The 20,523-nt window shown below is 39.1% G+C and overlaps 1 protein-coding gene across 1 annotated transcript; it reads left to right on the top strand.

Moving 5' to 3' along the window:
• The first annotated feature begins 2,169 nt into the window (after positions 1-2,169).
• Positions 2,170-20,065, top strand: LOC135112334 (AP-2 complex subunit mu). The gene is made up of 12 exons (XM_064026685.1): positions 2,170-2,276; positions 5,229-5,416; positions 7,181-7,264; positions 7,567-7,645; positions 8,576-8,691; positions 9,138-9,240; positions 9,538-9,651; positions 9,888-10,032; positions 10,669-10,804; positions 11,437-11,534; positions 12,245-12,356; positions 18,373-20,065. The coding sequence occupies exons 3-12, from the start codon at positions 7,256-7,258 to the stop codon at positions 18,505-18,507; spliced, it is 1,047 nt and encodes a 348-aa protein (XP_063882755.1). The 5' UTR covers positions 2,170-2,276; positions 5,229-5,416; positions 7,181-7,255; the 3' UTR covers positions 18,508-20,065.
• Positions 20,066-20,523: the final 458 nt, after the last annotated feature.

Below are 20,523 nucleotides of genomic sequence, written 5' to 3'. Positions count from 1 at the left end.
TTCCTTTTCTTTTTTTTTATTATTTTTTCGTCTTCCATTCCTCACTTTCTCGCGAGCTTTCAATCTCTCATTCTCTCTTCCCTTTCGTCACCCACTCCCTCACCTGTTCCTTCCGGTTTCCCCCTCTGTTCCCACCTTCACCTGCCCACCACCCGCACCTGCCCCACCCTCTTGAACGGAAGTGACAACCTTCTCTTCCTCTTCTTCCCACGATACTGACAGAGTTTCCTTCCTTTCTCCCGCTCTACGCAGAGAGAGAGAGGGGGAGAGAGAGAGAGAGAGAGAGAGAGAGAGAGAGAGAGAGAGAGAGAGTATCCGCCTGTTTACTTCTACTATAGTGAAATACGTGTGGGAGAACAAGATAGGTACAGAATAAGGCTTTCTCCCCATCAACCTCTCCCACTGACAACAAACAGGTAAAGGAAACAGCCAGATCACCATGTATTACAACAGCAACAACAACAACAACAACAACAAAACAACAACAACAACAACAAAACAACAACAACAACAATAACAACAACTTAAACAAGATTGCTTATTCCAGAGGTGATTCTTAACCATGGATTGTGCAAGGACGCCAGAGGGGAAAATGAAATAAAATATAATAATAATAATAATAATAATAATAATAATAATAATAATAATAATAATAATAATAATAATAATGAAAGGGTGGGTAATGCCATTATAGACTTGATGACATATATTAGCAGGATATAAGAATGTTAAAAATGGATAAAAAATATACAAAATGATAGTACCCCTCTCTCTCTCTCTCTCTCTCTCTCTCTCTCTCTCTCTCTCTCTCTCTCTCTCTCTCTCTCTCTCTCTCTCTCTCTCTCTTTCTCTCTCTCTCTCTCTCCGTGTGTGTGTGTGTGTGTGTGTGTGTGTGTGTGTGTGTGTGTGTGTGTGTGTGTGTGTGTGTGTGTGTGTTTTATGTAGGAAGGATACTGGCCAAGGGTAACAAAAATCTAATAAAAAAAATGCCCACTGAAATGCCAGTCCCCAATAAAGGGTCAAAGCAGTGGTCAAAAATTGGTGGATAAGTGTCTTGAAACCTCCCTCTTGAAGGAATTCAAGTCATAGGAAGGTGGAAATACAGAAGCAGGCAGGGAGTTCCAGAGTTTACCAGAGAAAGGGATGAATGACTGAGAATACTGGTTAACTCTTGCGTTAGAGAGGTGGACAGAATAGGGGTGAGAGAAAGAAGAAAGTCTTGTGCAGCGAGGCCGCGGGAGGAGGGGAGGCATGCAGTTAGCAAGATCAGAAGAACAGTTAGCATGAAAATAGCGGTAGAAGACAGTTAGAGATGCAACATTGCGGCGGTGAGAGAGAGGCTGAAGACAGTCAGTTAGAGAGGAGGAGTTGATGAGATGAAAAGCTTTTGATTCCACCCTGTCTAGAAGAGCAGTATGAGTGGAACCCCCCCAGACATGTGAAGCATACTCCATACATGGACGGATAAGGTCCTTGTACAGAGTTAGCAGATGGGGGGGTGAGAAAAACTGGCAGAGATGTGTGTGTGTGTGTGTATGTGTGTGTTTATCGGAATATCAAATACAAATAATTATAAAATATATTCATGGTTTTTCTCCTACTTACATGAAATCGACAAAAAATACAATGTTTACACATGGAAATGACTTTACGTGTATCTGCTTGAGGAACGGAACAGAACGGAAATTCACAGTAACACTAAAGAATAAAACAATGACAGGAGAATACTAACAATAGATAAAACATTAAAATAAAATATATCATAAATACTAAGAAAAAATAAGAAGAGCTGATAAAAACAGTAATGCCATAATATTCCACGCCCAACCCAGGGTCTCTCAAACCCTGCGCTCACTTATGGACTGGACGGAAAGGAACGGAAAGAAACCTCAGTACAAAAATAAAAATAAACTATGACAAAAGAACAAAAATAATAAAATACTACTTGAAAAATAAAATTCATTCTAAAAAGACAAGAATGAATAAGGAAAAAAAAAAAGGAGAAACATAATTATCCCACACCAGCTTTAGGGTGGAACGGAACGAATCACCACAATAAAAATAGAAAAAAATAATGAAAAAATAGCAGAAATAATAAAATACAACTTAAAAATAAAACAAATACATACAAATACAAGCAAAAAAAAAATAATAATAATAAAAAGAGAAATAACCTATTCCACGCCTACTGGACAGGACGGAACGGAACGGAACGGAACGGAGGAGATTGATCCGCCCCCTTAGGATGAACACTCCTCACCCGGCTGCTAATTAAGGTAAGTTTTCCTTCTCTTCTACTCCACACAAGTGAATTAGCGTGTGCAGCTGCGGCAGGTGTGTGTGGGTGTGTGGTAGAGCAGGTTTGGGGACAGGGAGAAGAGGGAATATCAGGTGTGGGAGAGAGAGTGCTGCGGTGACAGTTGTCTCTTTCAGCTGTTGTTTGTTTTTATTTGTCGTGGTAAGAGTGAGTGGTTGTTGTTGGTGTTGTGGTGGTTACTGCTGCTACTGCTACTGTTACTGCTATTACTGGCCCTACTAGTCTACCACCACCATTACTGTCACTACTACTACTACTACTACTATCACTAGCACTATCACCACCCGTACTACCACTTCCAATACCAGCACCACCACCACCTCCACCACTACTACTACTACTACTACTACTACTACTACTACTACTACTAGGTGCCAGTGATACAAACCAATTTGTATCAAAACACTTCCTGAAGTACAGCAAATACTGATAAAGGGAAACATGACTAATAGGAAAGAAAAGGTTTATGTTCCTTGATCTTAAAGGTATATAATTTTTTTTCAGGTAAATTACACAATAAAGATAGCTAAGGTATCATTATTAGTTGTCATCTTTGTGTTCTGGGCACCAAAATACAACAATTGGTGCATTTTTTATTGCTTGATGTCAGACTGCACTTTCTCTAAGTTGACCAGTATTAGAGTGTTTCAGGGGGATTATAGAAGTAACCTCAGCCTACTACTAGTTGTGGAGAAGTGACTTTATTTTGGGGCTTAATTATTATTGTTATTATTATTATTTTATTTATTTATTTTTTTATTGTGATTGATGAAATGAAAGAATTGGTAGTGGAGTAAAGTAAAGTAATGTAGACCTGACCTAACCCTCAGATAAAGATGCTTTGCTATTTCATTCTTGTCCCATTTCTGTAGTCCAGCAGTGACAGTTATAACGCAGCAATCAGCTGGTCACATAAACCACAGTATTGTGTATCAGTGGATTGTAAATACAGCAGGTTTTTTTTTCTTTTCTCATGCAAGACAGGCACATAGTTTTCTTGCCACTTACTGTAATTCTTATATATATATATATATATATATATATATATATATATATATATATATATATATATATATATATATATATATATATATATATATATTATATTTTTTTTTAGATATTTTCAGCTGCTTTATCTGTTATCCTCATCCTAACTTGATTTTTTTTTTTAATATTAAGAAAACAATAATCATAGCAAAGTCCTAACCATTCAGAAAAATTTTGGAAGCAGATAAACATGTATGATTTTCCTATACTTTTTTATTTTCTCCTTTTTTTCTTTGGGTAAGAGATCTCAAGGGCAACAAAAAGACAAAAAAAAGTCCCAAAAGAGAATCATCAAAATGAATATTCAAAACTTACGAGAAGTGTCTTGAAACCTCCATTGTGAAAGAATTTAAGTCAAGGCATTAGGAAATACAGAATCAGGCAGGGAGTTCCAGAGTTCACCAATAAAAGGGACGAGAGGCGAAGTACATGACAATCAGCATGTGTCACAGGAGACGTGGTGTGTCTCACCTGTGTGGTCGGGTATTTAAAAATTGAATCAACCAAACACTCATACTCCAGAGATTGCCATGGACCCCTCTGTTGGTTGGGCTAAGTATCGTATTCAGAAAGGCTTTGCTGTCTCACCACGACTATTTTCAAAGGCCACAGAGATGATTAGCCGGGTTCTCAAGACTGTTTATGTTGATAAAGTAGAAATCTTGTTTGTATGTCTCTAGAACCATAGAGATTCCTTAGAAAATCCATGTAACTTTACCTAGAGCCTTTTGAAAGTAGTCTGGGTGTGGTGTGGAAGTGTTTCAGAATATGGCCCATAGTTGCCATAGGCTGAGCTGATCCAAAAGCCACACCCCTGCCTTGATTTTCCTGTCCCCACGTCCCTTCTCCATGTCTCTGCCTCCACACTCTTACCTCTTCCCTCACCCCCAAGGCATGGCAGCTCATTGGTGCACACACAATGTTCTTGCCACTTTAATTTTTACATTTTTAAAGATATTCTCATTTGCTTTATCTGTTAGCTTTGATCATTGTATCTGCTGAGTGACTGATGGCAATGCAGTGTCAGAAATGAAGCTTTGAAAGACATTAGTACACTTGTTGTGGACACGGTGATTAGTTGGCAGAGGTTGTGGCATCATGGGACTGGCCAGGCAGTGTGTACATGCACTGAACTCCAGCTTGATGCAAACACCCCTCACTGTAGAAGTGTTTGTTTCTGCCGGGTAGTAGTCAGTAAAGCGCAAAATGGAAATTTGGTGGAATCTTCAAAACTTGTTACTGACTTAAGTACATAAGAACATAAGGAAATAATGAAGCCACAGGAAGCAATCAGCCAAAATGTGACAGTTCCTGCATAAAACATACCTATCTATTTCTAGTTATCATCCTCATCCATAAAATTGTCTAATCTTCTCTTAAAGTTCCCTTATGACTCACCACTAACAACTGATTTCCTCCCTAACAGCAGCTTCACCAATTACTACAGTCACATAATTTTACCCCCTAGCTCACCAAACACAGGGTTAACTTTACATATCCTCAAAGATCAGGAACTTGTTGACAACTAAATTAGTCTCATTTTTGTCTAAACAGACCTTTCCCTCTTAGGCAATTTGTCCCTAATGATATCACCACATTTTATGTGACTGCTCTCTCTCTCTCTCTCTCTCTCTCTCTCTCTCTCTCTCTCTCTCTCTCTCTCTCTCTCTCTCTCTCTCTCTCTCTCTCTCTCTCTCTCTCTCTCTCTCTCTCTCTCTCTCTCTCTCTCTCTCTCTCTCTCTCAGTTGTGAATTAATAGATGTGAGATCATGTGGGAAAACTGTTTTATTATCATAGTGCAAGGGTGAAGAGGACAAAAAGGTTTTCTGTGGGTCTGTTGTGATGCATTGGTGTTGCATTGCAGAGCCACAAAGATGCTTGGGGGGCCTGTTCATTTACAACCACAAGGGGGAGGTGCTTATCTCCCGGGTGTACCGCGATGACATTGGCCGCAATGCTGTGGATGCCTTCAGGGTGAATGTCATCCATGCCCGCCAGCAGGTGCGCTCCCCTGTCACCAACATTGCCCGCACCAGCTTCTTCCATATCAAGGTGAGCACCAGGAGACATGCCAGGGTGTACTTGTGTTTTCTCTTTCTTTCTTTCTTTCTTTCTTTCTTTCTTTCTTTCTTTCTTTCTTTCTTTCTTTCTTTCTTTCTTTCTTTCTTTCTTTCTTTCTCTCTCTCTCTCTCTCTCTCTCTCTCTCTCTCTCTCTCTCTCTCTCTCTCTCTCTCTCTCTCTCTCTCTCTCTCTCTCTCTCTCTCTCTCTCTCTCTCTCTCTCTCTGGAATGTTTATAGTTTACCAGAAAAAAGGATGAAAAATTAAGAATATTAGTTAATTCTTGCATTAGGGAGGTGGACAGAATAGAGATGAGAGAAAGTAGGAAGTTATGCAGCAAGGCTGTAAGAATGCATTCTGAAATCTTCTTATGTCTTACCTCTGTTGCTTTTAATGGATTCGAGGGAAGGTTTTTGATGTTTAAAAATCTGCCGACTCACCCTAGACGGTGTGATGGTTGGCTGTGTAGTTTCTGAGGGCTGAGAGGAAGCTGTATCAAACTGTGTTACCAGTTTCATTATACAGTATAGTACTTATTAATTGGACTGATGAAGGTAGATAAGGCAGTATACCATATGGCCACACATTCACACAACATACAACTACGGTGATATTGCAGGTTTGGCACACAATCACACAGTAGCTCTGCCACAAACAAGACACATGGCATCACTTGCCATGCCACCACCTAAAACAAAACCTGGCTGGAGCAGCCTCAGGGCACACTTAGAATTGCTTCTGACACACCGAATTTCCTACAACAATCCTGACACAAAGACCTCAATGAGGTGCTACACACAGTGCCTTCAGCCTGGACTCAGACCTGTAAGAAGACAAATCTAAATAATATTCCAGCATATCGGGTTACCTCATCCACGTCTGTGGTAACATGATCTCATATTTTGTCATGTTAGGACTGGATATTACAAGAGATGCCTTGCTCCTAAAGGAGAACACTAGGAACAGGTAAGACTTCTGTCACAGTTGTGCCAGTGGAACAGAGAGGAGCCTTGCATGACAGGACTCTTGGGAACTAGACCTTGGTACTGAGATTGTCAGTGCATTGTGTTCTGAGTCAACAGACTTTATACAGTATAAATGTTTTAGTAAGGTGTCCTTGAAGAGGAAAACACTTGTTCTAAACTCTCTTGTCAGGCTTATTACATTTTTCAATGGTGCTGTCATGATTTTAATGATATTTTGACAAGCATTCCTCTCCATCAGTGAAAAAAAACTTCCGTGAGAACCCAACTATGTAGCCTTTGAAAACAGCCCTTACAGGAGAACAGTGCTTCTAAACTCAGTCCCTGTTAACTGTAGCATAATATTGTGCGAACCATTTTCCCACAGGAGCATAACATGGGAACATGTAGCTTGAGGTCCAGTGTTGTGAAGTGTAGAGCCACAGGTGACATAAGAATGTAAGAACATAAGAAATAAGGGGAGCTTGTAGGTGTGGTTGGCATTAATTCACCTTTCATGTGCCCTGTTTTGTTTTATTTTGCATTTTATGGAAGTATCTAGCCAGCTTTTCCTAAGTTCTTGGTGTATAGTAGGGAGGTCCACAAGTCCCTCTCTATTAGGTGCTGATGGGTTAAGTGTTTATGAGTGTGTAGTGCTTTGTCTGGGCTACTCTGTTGGATTGCTGGCCTGGTATATAGAGAGATAGATCCATTTTGTGTATAGGTATTATTAGTTTGCAGCAAGAGTCTCTCCAGTCGCTCTGAATTACCTATTACTGTGTTGCCTATCCTCAGCGTGCCAACATCTGGGTGGCAGCCGTCACCAAGCAGAATGTCAATGCTTCACAGGTGTTTGAGTTCCTTCTAAAAATGCTTGAGGTAAGGGTGATGTGCGGTGGTGAGAGGTATACTTTTTTTAATGCTCTTTGTATGACAGTCTAAGTTTGATTATCTTATTAACCCATGAATTAATCACATATGAATCACAGGGAAGAGTAATCTATGAAAATATATTTGTAATGTTCCAGTTCATAATATTTCCAGATTCCTGTTTTCTTTTCACTTCTTTCAACTCAAGACAGTCTGAAGATCATCATTAACAGAGTACAATGCAGACAACTAAAGCTCAAACAATATACAGTTTGGCCATTGCATTCACTAATCACCAAACCCTTTGCCAGGTCATGAGTAGCTACTTTGGGAAGATCTCTGAGGAGAATGTGAAGAACAACTTTGTGCTCATCTATGAACTGCTTGATGGTGAGTTGCAGACTGTCTGGACCCTTAACAAATGTGTCTAGTCTGTGTTGTTTCCTTCTCACTTTAGTATTAGAAGTTTGGGGGAGGGAATGACCCTTGAAATAACTTTCAGGTCATAGAGAGAGCTTTAGAATCCTTCCCTTGTCAAACACAAACATGTTCTCTATTATCCAAGTGTACCATGCCTGTGGAGTGTAGGTGATGGTCTGGTGGGGACACTCAATCTTGGACTTTGGTACATGGAATGAGGAGGCCATTTCCTTTTTCTGCAGCCCTTGATATCCCCACTCATTGCTGACCAATACTGGTTTAACCCTTTCACTGCTATTTTCCATATCTTTCCTTAATCACTAGCCACTTCAAGACATCTTTTCTTGTTACACAGCCACTTCCAAACATTATATTGACTAGAAATTGCACAACCTATCCTTGTAATTCCTTTCTTGTAGACGCTTATGAAGATTTCATACATTGTTTTTACTGTTGAGATTTGTTGCATATCAAAAGGAAAGGGTTAAGGCTGATGAACTAAGGAGTAGGCAGTTACCTGAGAAACTCTTGAATGATTCAAACTTGGGATTTCCTATACTACAATCAGATGTCGTGCTGCCTGAACCATGGTGGTCCTGTTCTCCATTATAACACACCTTATTCTTTAGCCACACAATAACACTATAATTTTAGGTCTAGACATAGGTGTTGCCAAACAGTGTGTAACATAGAGAATACTGCTGATAACTAAGTATTCTACAGGCCTTTCCAAACCAAAGAAACAGTAGGGCAGTTTATCCAGTTGTAGGAACTAAGTGATAGCCTTTGTAAGTTTAAGAATGAAAGCAACACAGTTTTTCTCAGTTTCAAGAGGTGTGGAATGATTTGTCTGATGATCTTCAAGTAGAGGGAGTTTTAACAAGCACTGCTCCATTCCAGAGATCCTCGACTTTGGGTACCCTCAGAACACAGACACGGGGGTGCTCAAGACCTTCATCACACAGCAGGGCATCAAGACAGCCAGCAAGGAAGAGCAATCACAGATCACTTCCCAGGTGGGGGCTGCTCATACCTCTCATCTTTTGCTTCCTCGTAGAGATTCCTGCATGGGTATCAGTGACCAAAATGACAGTGGTGATGACCAAAATAGCATTATCAGTAACAAGACTATTCAGGCATTTTGTATTCATGCATTCCTCATTGGGAAACTTCTTGTATGGGTATAAATGATGAAAATTACAGCAGTGATGACCAAAATTGCATCACCATTAACAAAACTATTCTAGGATTTGGTTTTCATGCAGTGCTCATTTAGTGTTCATGTCTTGCTTCTTTGGAAAACTTCTTGTGAATTAATTGCAAAAATGACTGCAGTGATGACCAAAAATAGCATCACCAATAACAAGAGTATTCTGGGATGTGGTGTTCATTCTGTGCCTGACTCTTGCAGCAGTGGCATTTCTCTTTCCCTCCTTTCCTTAACATGTTGTACTCTGCACAGGTGACAGGACAGATAGGGTGGCGGCGCGAAGGCATCAAGTACCGGCGCAATGAACTCTTCTTGGATGTTATTGAATATGTCAATTTGCTCATGTCTCCCCAAGGTGAGGCTCTCTCTCTCTCTCTCTCTCTCTCTCTCTCTCTCTCTCTCTCTCTCTCTCTCTCTCTCTCTCTCTCTCTCTCTCTCTCTCTGTTATAGGTCATATAGGAATACCATTTACATCTTGTTCTGACATAGAAACTGCATCTTTTATTCTTATTTACAAGTGTAGTTTTGTTCTAAAGTAAAAATTATTACCCTAATTAAAAGTGAAATTAGATTTGTGTATTTTGGAAATATGAGATAATTATCATGATTACAAGGAATGTGATGTGGTTCTACTTGAATGTGTTGTGCACAGGCCAGGTGTTGTCTGCCCATGTTGCCGGCAAGGTGGTCATGAAGAGTTACCTGTCAGGCATGCCGGAGTGCAAGTTTGGCATCAATGACAAGATTGTCATGGACGCTAAGAGAGGTAAGGGAGCCTCACTCTAGTTCTGTTGGAATACTTACTGTCTTTTATTGAAACGGATGATATTGGAACACATTATGCTATAGAATTGTAGGTAAACATTTTTATGTATGGCCATTTACCTTCTGTTACCTTCTTATTGTCTTTCTAGTATATACTCAGTCTATTTCTTATTCATATGGAAGAAAATATAATTGTTCCTATTATTAGTTGGTATTTGAACATCACTTGCTTTGTAGGTTCCTCTGATGAGTCACAAAGGTCTGGGAAGACCAGCATTGCTATTGATGACTGCCAGTTCCACCAGTGCGTCAAGCTGTCAAAGTTTGAGACGGAGCATTCTATATCCTTTGTTCCTCCTGATGGTGAATTTGAACTCATGAGGTAAGTGGTTCACTGTTTTGTGATTATGTATCTCTGTTTACTAATCTGTGGTGTTACAGGATTGATTTAAACTTGTAATATCCTGTCTTTTATTATAAGATTATTATGTTTTCTTTAACTCTTTCACCACAGTATATATATAACAGTTCACACCATATGGAATCTTTATAAGCATATACAAGAAGGAAAGGTATTAAAAAATAAACTTTTGTAATTACTGGACTGTTCAATGTTTGGAGGTGGCAGTGAAACAAGAAAAGAAATGTCAGACTGGTCAATAATTAAGGAAAAATGTGCCAAATTGTGAAAGAGTTAAATTTGTTTGTTATATTTCCTCTGATTATTGTTTTCACTGACCTGGTTCCCTATCTGGAAAGCTGTGTTTCCGTCCACTCACAATACCTATTTCTGTAAATTCTTGTGCAAGCCTGAATGTGAGTTATATACCCATGGCCTCAAGGGAAGCACCAAACAAAAATTCTGAACAAGTGGATGTGACTGGTGGCTGCTACATGGCAAGCCCAAAGTGTGTGGTGGGTGTGACCTAAGCCATCCCATACAGCACCTCCAGATTAGCTGTTATCACTACTGTTCATCGCTGGTAACAACACTCTTGGTCTTGGTGTGACATGACAGGTACCGCACCACCAAGGACATCTCGCTGCCCTTCCGTGTGATCCCGCTGGTTCGTGAGGTGGGCCGCACCAAGATGGAGGTGAAGGTGGTCATCAAGAGTAACTTCAAGCCCTCACTGTTGGCACAAAAGATCGAGGTGAGCTTTCCTATTCTTGTGTTGAGCTTTTTTAATGTTAATTTCCACATCCATAAATTTTTCTCCCTTTTGAGTTGAACTTTCCTTTGTACTTTAATGCATTAATATTCATGTTTTGCTTTGTTTAAAGAGTGTGAATGATATATGTATGAGTGTGTGGTGCTTTGTCTGGGTCATTCTGTGTGCAATTGCTGTCCTGATAGATAAATAGATATAGAATTAATATTTATACTTGTATATTGTGGGAGTAAGACAAGTGAATGCAGGTTTTAGCAAGAGCAAACACAGAATAAAGCAGTACTTTATTTCTCTTGTGCTATGATTGTGACCTTCATCAGTCCGAATGTTAGTAAGTAAAGTACACCTGTTTAATTAATCCCTTGTTTTCCTTCACCACCACATTTCTTTTATATATTGATTTCTTTAATGGCATCACTACTTGTGTACTGGTTTGTCCTTACGACTGATGTGGAGTTGAGTTTTAGAGCTGCACGTGTCAATAAGAAGGATGGTGAAATCAGTGAAAGTGCATGTGGAAGACAAGGGTGGAAGTGGATAATGTGAGAGCTTGGCAGGTTCAAGGATGCCTGGTGTTGTGCATGTTCAGTAAAGTGTTAATGTTACTTCTTCAGGTGCGGATTCCAACTCCTCTCAATACTTCAGGAGTGCAGCTCATTTGTATGAAGGGAAAGGCCAAGTACAAGGCTTCAGAAAATGCCATTGTGTGGAAGTAAGTGGTTGTTGTTCACAAAGTTGTCAGTGTGTGTGTGTGTGTGTGTGTGTGTGAGAGAGAGAGAGAGAGAGAGAGAGAGAGAGAGAGAGAGAGAGAGAGAGAGAGAGAGAGAGAGAGAGAGTTTTAAAATGATACCAAAAGCAAGGACAAAACCATAAAAGCAAGCTTGTTAGGTTCATCCCTTGGTGAATTTGCTTATGCTTGGAGGAATAAGAGTAGAGAGTGAAGTATCCTGTGATGGATACAGTGATTAAGAAATATTGCAAGTAGGGTTAATTTGTCTTTTGTTAAGTAACAAAGCAATCATAGTCCAGGTAATTTTTCAGTGATGATGATTCTTTATTGAATCAGACCAACTTTGATTAAGCTTGTGAATAGAAACATCATTTACTTTAGCGAAATTTCCAACAGTACTATCAGTTACAGTGAATTTATACAGTGGATTTATAAATGTTGTATATAAATTTAACATCACAAGTACTTTAGATAATTAGTGAAATTTTATGAAGATGTGTGTATGGTGTTTAACTATTTACATTTTCACAGAATTAATTCAAGCTTATAATGTCTTCCCTTTAAATAGCAAATAATCTTATTTTCTTTAGATTTTTTCTTTTTACTGTTTGCAAGCACCTCTTCCTCTGGTAATGCATTCCACTGATCTGTTCTATTTTGTGTGCGTTTGTATTTGTGTGGGGGTCCTGCAGAATTAAGCGTATGGGTGGCATGAAGGAGTCTCAGATATCGGCTGAGATTGAACTGCTGCAGACAGACACTAAGAAGAAGTGGACAAGACCTCCCATCTCCATGAACTTTGAGGTAAGAGTGGACCAGCACAGAGAGGCTGTCTGTGGGAGACTTAAATTTATAGACATTGCTTTCTGCCTGTCTTTGTCTCCACCATATGATTTTGTCCTAAATAATGGCATACCCTTTGTTAGGATTTTATTAATGCCACTCATCTCCCTTTTGGCTCTTAAAATTTGGCACGAACACTTATTTCTAACATTATTTGCTTTTTTGGTGACCTTGCAAACAAAAGGCCAACAAAGTCTGCCTTACAGCAATCATGTACAGCTTGATTAGTAATGTTTGTGGCTTGTAACTATAATGCCACCTTTGGAACATCATGTGAACACTGGTACTGACCTGAAGATGGCATAAATTGGCCACTAGAGGTCTTTTATAGGAATGAATTTTGGCATGACAAGTCCAATACATTACCGGTCATGCCAAAGACCTGAGTGTATTTTAGTTGGGCTGGACTTGCCCTGTCACTACATGCAGACAATACAAAAGAAATTGACGCACTGTAAATCCCAACTTTCGTCTGGCAATTCTGGGCTTCCTTGGAAGTAAGAAATTTGAAGGGTGCTGCAGAAAGCTGCTTGTGTGGGAAGAATTGTAGTTTTAGTTGGAGAAGGATGCAACAAACAAGACACTGAAAGAATATTCAGAAAATTAGAGATAGGTGTTCATTGTTCAGAAAGCCGTTGCAGTGATTAGGACAGGTAGTGTGCTTGTGAGGACAATAAAGAGATATGGAGAAGGAGGAGGATACCAAACAACTTAGAAGAGGGTGGAACATGAAGTAAAGATAGACTTTTCATCACAGCCAAAAAACCAAAGAGAATGCATGCTGAGGTGTTCAATTCTGCCCACATCCTTCTCTTGCCCTCTTGAACAGCACCTGTCCCAAGCACAGCAACAGCTTCCTGGACACAATGTATAACTGTCTGTGATCTTACTAATACTAATATTCGTTCTATTTCACAATTGCTGAGCCCTTTACCAATGTTCAGCTCTGCACACACACACACACACACACATACAGGAAAAAAAGCTTGTTATTAAGAAATAGGTAGGTGAGCACAGGCTAACACTACACCTCTCTCTAGCCCTGGGTGGTGGTTGCTGTCAGTCATCTTTCAAATCTGATGCTGTAAGAAAGCTCAAAACTGTTAGATGATCTTTTGCCATATCATTAACCCATGAGGTTCATAAGCCAAAATGAAAACACAGCACTGCAGTATCAAGATTTATAAGATGCAGCTGTGGTTGCTGGGACAGAGTCACAGTTAATCCATATGCATGTGCATTTCTTCCCACAGTTCACTTCCATTCAGCTTATCTACATCTCAGAAAAATTTATTATATTTGTAGCAGCGGTGGAATAATTTGCTAATGACAGAATAGTTAAGGCTGACCCAAATCTGTTGGCTATCTTCTTGGTTACATGAGGCCTAATTGATCATTTGTCAAATTTGGTTCAACCCCAGCAGTAACCTCTTGTGCCCAATGTTTCCTGCATTCAGATCAGTCTCAGTGTTTCCATGATGGTCCAAACACTGAGTAGTGTGCTTGTGGAGCTTAATTAATGTTGTGGTGCTGCAGTGAGGTCATGTGGTGCCTCCTGTCAAGATGCAGAAACTCACTGTGACCTTTAAGAAAAACCCAACAAGTTCCATATATCATGTGGTAATTCAGTATTATAAACAGTGTTATCCTTGATAACTCCTCAATATAACTTAATTTTTCTGAGTAATCAGAATCTGCAACTAACCCTTATTGGCAAGCATCAACTTATGGGTAGTTATGGTAGCTGGAACTTGTTAATAGTTCACCAAGCACCGGACACAAACATCACTGGTCAAGCTGTGAGTGGTGACCAGTGGGTGGGCAGAGTTTATCTGTCTTCTGTTCATTGAGTCACTGCATTATATACTAAGGCTCTTGTGATTCAACAGCTGGCCCTTGAAAATTTGTCCTTCTCAGCTTCAGGCAAAATGAGTGCTTCTTGTTAATGGTTTGAAGAAAAAAATGTACTAATTAACTTTCATTAAATTTGACTAGGAATTGTTGTTTGACAATGTAAATGTTTCTGTAAGTTTCATTTTATATAGAACCAGTAAAGGAACACACAAGGCATTTTCTCAAGAATTCTATGATAAAATTTATCCTAATGATTTTCTGTAGAAAATTTTTATCCACTAGTGTGGTCACACAGAGAACTTTAGCATTCTGGGAAGCATCAGCTGAAAAAAAGCAAAACAAGCAGTGTTGTAGTGATAGCTTTTGTGATGCTGAATGATGGGCTCACAAACAAAGCAAGAATGTTTGCTACTATGCTGTGGTGGATGGCAACATTTGGCAACTCCAGGTCTCACCTCATCTGTTCTGCCTGCCCCCTCCCCCCTCCTGTATACTACACTTCACATAATGTAGAAGTAAACATCAGCAACAGGTTGCTGTGCTTGAACAAGAATGTTCCAAAGCCTACTAAACCTGATAATTTCTGCTGTACAGGAGTAAAACACCCTGGTATGACTATCTGTGAGTGCTCCAGAGCACCATGCCTTCAGCTTGTGCTACTTGGCAATAAGTGTGCACTTGAATATTTGTAAATTGTAATGCCACAATGATTTACAAATCTTAAGTTAATTCAGCCTTTCTAGGAAACTTTTCTTTTATACCACTCTTGTTGCTGATCAACTGACACCTTGTTGTTTCTCTTCTGATTACAACTTGCTGACCTTGTGAGAGAATAACCAACATGCTGGTAGCTGAAGTTGTAACCAGAATTCTACTGAGTTTCTCATGAAATGAGGTCACTTGTGTGACCGTGCCTTTAGGGACAAGTAAAGTAATCCTTTGATTAAAATGGAACCAACACCAATACTCTGATAACATTATTTTGTATCAATCTCTCTGCTAATGTACTTTAAAGTAACAAAAATGCTATTTAGAGCATCATTTCAGCTTTCTTGCTCAAATACTTAAGCTTAATGGTAGAGTTCAAGCTTTTCATTTTGAATATCTTCATGCCAGAGGAAAAAGAGGAGGGGAGGTTTACAGTGTATTACAGGCCAGAACATGTGGGTTTATGGTGCTAATAACCATGATCTATATATCAGTCTGACCCCAACTTTTCTTTGTGTACATGTGTGTGCAGTGTAGAGTGATAGAATCTTGGAGGCGAGAGAGAGAGAGAGAGAGAGAGAGAGAGAGAGAGAGAGAGAGAGAGAGAGAGAGAGGTGCCTGGGTAACATGGTGGCCTGTTGTTGTATCAAGAACTAAGGTGAGATGACCTTTACATTTCCTTATCTACACTTAGTTAAGGACTGCTGGTGTAAGGTACTATTTCTCAGGCTAATTTGTTTCTTCCATCCAATGATAAGCTTCTTTATTGCTGATATTACTGTTTTGTGTGGGAGCTGGATATAGAGATGCTTGAGGTATGGTCAAAAAGTACCTAACTTTGGGCCAAAGAATAAAAAAATAATTACTTTTAGGGTTCTAACTCTGATGTCCTTCAAAGTGCATCCCTTGTACCTCCACATACTTGGCCCATCAGTCCTTCCAGAGGTGGACACATTTCTGGAATTCTTGTTTTGGAATGATTACGAGGCACATCATGACATTCTGCATGTCTTGTTGTCTCTCACATATGGACTCGTGTAGATACGAGTCTCCTCAGTATAGTGAACTGTTGGAAATCACAAGTTGTGTCTTGAGATTAAGAAACCTCGCCAATCTGAGGACTTTTGCACTTAAGTAATTGTGGATCAGGTGCAATGCAGTGAGCAGCTGCCTGAGCAGCAGTGCCTTTTGGTAGCATGTCCAGAATCATGTACTGTGTGATTAGAAGATTTTTTTTTTCATGTGTTTTACTTAAGTTTTTGCAATCACAATATATTCTTTGTGTAGTTATGATATATGAGTATCTGCAAATGATATACAAACAGTATTGAGATAGTGTATAGCTCTTTGGAAAAGACACATTTCTTCACACAAGATCGGCTATTACTTATTATTGCTGTTTGAGTTAAGTTTATCATCAATATAACAATAAAGTTTAATAATTATGAGTATATAATGTTAATCTCTGAGGCAATAAAGTACTATTATCAATTGTTGCTGGGAGGAGTATGATCAGTTTTCCTAAAGATAAACCCAGTGTGGTTTACGTTGCCAGGGTGTGTCCCATGGATCCCAACTCATTCGTGGCTCAGCTATGTGGCTGGCAAAGTAGACAAAGTTTGAATGGTGAAGTTTAAAAACAAACACCTCTTGGTTGCAAGAAATATAGAACTTATCACCATTATTGTATTCCTTGATTTTTCATTTCTATGCATAAAGTTTGCTATGATACATCCTTAACAAGAATGTTGATTGGGTGTTCCAAGATAGATTATTGAATATTATTTTGTCCAGAGTCATTATTATAATACAGTCAGTGATGCAATTCCCTTGTAATCCTTTGCTAAATCTAATATTGACTATTTAAACACATAATTTTAGTCAATTTGGTTGACAATAACGGAAAATAAGCATAATGTGCATCTCAGAATCCTCAGTCCTGGGCTGAAATGAGACTTTCTGCCAAAACAAGTGGACCAAAAGTATTTAGTGAACAGGTCTATTGCCAGACTCCCTTTAGTTGTGGCTCATTCTTCAAACCTGACCCAGGATTTCTTGATCAAGCATTGAATTCTTCAGGATGGCCAGGCTCTCTCCTCATGAGGCATGGCTCCTTGTGATTTCTGGCTGTTCCTTAAGCTAAGGATGCCACAGTAAAGATCCTGATATGCATAGTAGATGCAACACAACATAGCACCTCTTAACCATTCCTAAGCAAGACTTCTAGAAATGCTGCCAGCAATGGAAGGACTAATGGGCTAAGTGTGTGGTCACATGAAACACTCTGAGGGACATTGGGACCCTAGAAATGAGCCTTTTTTTTTTTTTTTTTTCCCTTGTGCTAGGCCAAATACTTTTTGAACTTGCCTTGTACACCTTAGGTTTGTGATTAAAGAATACTGTAACTTGGTGGTGGGAAACTTATTAAAATTATTTATCATTTTTGCAATTTATGGAAGGTTTATAAGATTACATTTAAGAAGGTTTTCTGGGCTTACTTAGTCCAGGGATATGATCTTGCTTGTTTCTTTGAACTAACATGCATGGTGGGAAGATTGGTGAAGGAAAATGCTGGCAGTAATACTTATTCTTATCTTTCAAAATCTTGACCACAGCCTGTAAGTGCTTTGCTTCCTGTCCTGCCTGTCTGTGTGGCACTCTTAAGTGTTTGGCTTGGCTATTGTTGGAAACGTCTTCTAATGCCAGGCCAACTCTGTCCTCCTTCATCATTTTCTTACCTCAGAAGAGAGTATTTATTTGATTATTTAGAAGTAATTTTGCTTTTACTGTGATACAATTCTACGAGTATGTGGCTATTTCTATCATTCATATTTATGGAATATCCTTCTACATTTGGAGAGTACAGTAAATGAGAGGTTAGCCTCAATCATGACCAGTTTGGTATTGTGTAAGGCAGTGACAGGCAGGTACTTGATGGCAGCAGGTGTGGATAATAGGGTAGAGTTGTTGTCTGTTTAGAAGTAGCATACACAGGTCTTTGTTACAGGTAAATAACTAGCAATGATTACTGTCTTGTTCAGAGTACACTGTATAGCAAAAAATACTTTAAGGTGAGTGTTTAGAAGTTAAGTTAGAGATAATTTGATAAGTCCTATTGTGTCATTAGATGTATTTATATTTGTCATTACTCTATGCTGTTACTTTTGGGGCAGATTATTAATATATATTAATTTTAATGACATTTTATAGAGAGATTTATTAGAGGACTGTAGACTATAACTTTTTGCTACAAGAGACAGGAATTGATCTGTAGAAAACTGGTATCATAGATGGTAGCTTATACATATTTTCCAAACAATTGATGCCTTTCTGGCTGAGAAGACTGTGTTCTTGTAAGAATAGGTGTGATACTCAAGTGCTCCTCTATTAATCAGTCATTTTCTCCTCTCCTAAGGTGCCGTTTGCTCCATCAGGCTTCAAAGTTCGCTACTTGAAAGTGTTCGAGTCCAAGCTCAACTACTCTGACCATGACGTTATCAAATGGGTTCGTTACATCGGCCGTTCGGGACTCTACGAGACCAGATGCTAATTACCTTTATCCCGGCTCATTATATAGCATTTGCCAGAGGCAGGACAGTATTGCCCACCAGATCACCCAGAAAGTGCGTATCAGAAGCTCTGCTTTATCATCATATCATTTGTATGAGTTAGCATACTATCACAAACTTGTGAACAGGTGTCATGAATGTGGAGGACGTTCTTACAAGAGCTACTGTAGGTATGAATAGATGAGTCCATGAGATTGATAATTTCAAGCCAAGTGTAGGTGAAGCTAAGTGAACTTGGGCCCAGAGTGGCTCTGGGCTGCCAGCATGTTAAGATTAGTACCTCATTCTTAGCCAGGACCTTGCTTGCACCTGACATCCACCAGCAGGCACTCGTATCTGTGTTCATGGAATGATATTATCAAGAAGATAGTCACTGTTATTGAGTCAGTTTATTTGTTAATTGCATGTACATAATTTTTTTGAAGATTAAGTACTACATACATATATCAGTTTATATTTTTAAAAATTTATGCTAGATGGTTTATTTTACTTCACCAGTCTAGTATAGATTTAAACTTCCTAATTACAAGAACTACATTCCCTATTTGTCTTCAGTTCTACAGTTGTTTTTCATTATAGTTTTAGTGACGTGTAGTGAACTCTTTAGGGAATCTCGACTCTTTCATTGTTGACCTTTTGTGATGTTTAAGATGGTTGCCTAAAAGTTTCTGAACCCTTTGTGTGTAGCACATCAAGGGTTCTCTGAACACTTCAGACAACTTCATGGATGTAGTTTATCAAAAGTTGATGGAGACCACAGATTAGATGGAGTTTATATGAAACCTCAGTAGTTATCAGCATTAAGGCAAATGGTGGTCACATCTTGTGCAGAATCGTCATAATATTTTGGATCATGTAAGTTGGTGCATGCTCTTAGTCTTAACACTCCTTTAGATGGAAATTTTCCTAATTTTGCATCTTGGTTTAACATTTTTGTTACTGATCCCATATTTTGCTTGGCATGGAGAAGGCAGTCCTGAATATTACAAATTATAGTGGTGTGGAGGGACATTTATTTTCATATTTCATTGCTAGAAAAGAAGTATAGCTAACCAGGAATTATTGGAAGTTAACACTTTCCTTTTCTTTGTATTCGGTTCATCGTTCATAACATCTTTCCTCATAACATTTCCTTGCAACACTCGTTCAAACAGCTTGACTTACTATCGGTGCAAAAATACTGACTGACTAACTAACCAGCCCATCACTAACCTTGACTCAGCCCAATCCTTTTGCATTTATACAGAGCCTTAACCCTCCTCCCTGGCTTTAAGGTAATTAGAAAGACATTTGCACGACTCTCTGCCTGGTCCGCATGGATTGTGGTGTTGAGTTCCGAGAGGCCGATGTTGTGCACCCATTTGATGATGTCATGGCTCACACTCAAATCTTGTTCTCAAGCTACCCCAAAATACAAGCATGGGTTAGCATTGCCTGACTCCAGCTGACAGTGTTATTTGACCATCTGCCTCTGATGCTGCTGCTACTGCTGGTGTAGTTACAATAATAATGATGAAGCAAAATGTATTCTCTATTGTCCACATGTCTTTGATTAAACCCATGTTGTTTACAATAACTAACCTAACAAGACATTGCACAGAAATCTCAAAATCAGCCTCAAAGGGAGGTATGTTTTACCATTTTTTGCCTACACTAACTGGACTTGGAAATACTTTTATAGTAGAGAAGATCTTGTCCCACAGTCACTCCCCAAGACTCAACCAGATCCTTATGCTCATGCTGCTTTGCAAATTGGACCTTTTCTCCCTATTATTGTGTTTCTGCTTCATAAATAATGGATACTGGAGCTAGCATGTGTACACGACACTAATACTTCACACAGAACTGTCCTCAGCCCATCACTCTAAACATGGATCTTCTTAAGCTTGATACATCCTGTCACTGTTCAAGGTGCTAATGAGGAAAAATAGTTGTAATTCTCATATTTGCTCGTTAAAAAAACTAATAACAATGCATCCATGTATGAGATGACAGTA

This window comes from Scylla paramamosain, chromosome 23 (genome assembly GCF_035594125.1).
Source record: "Scylla paramamosain isolate STU-SP2022 chromosome 23, ASM3559412v1, whole genome shotgun sequence".
NCBI classification, from domain to species: Eukaryota; Metazoa; Arthropoda; class Malacostraca; order Decapoda; family Portunidae; genus Scylla; species Scylla paramamosain.
Note: the sequence above shows the minus strand (reverse complement) of the source record. Positions and strands in the feature narration are given on the sequence as shown.

What these genes read in the sequence shown, in the direction of transcription:
- LOC135112334 (XM_064026685.1), top strand. An exon ending in TTTGCTCATGTCTCCCCAAG is followed by an intron (nt 9,241 to 9,537) that starts GTGAGGCTCTCT and finishes TGTTGTGCACAG; the next exon opens with GCCAGGTGTTGTCTGCCCAT. An exon ending in TGTTGGCACAAAAGATCGAG is followed by an intron (nt 10,805 to 11,436) that starts GTGAGCTTTCCT and finishes TTACTTCTTCAG; the next exon opens with GTGCGGATTCCAACTCCTCT.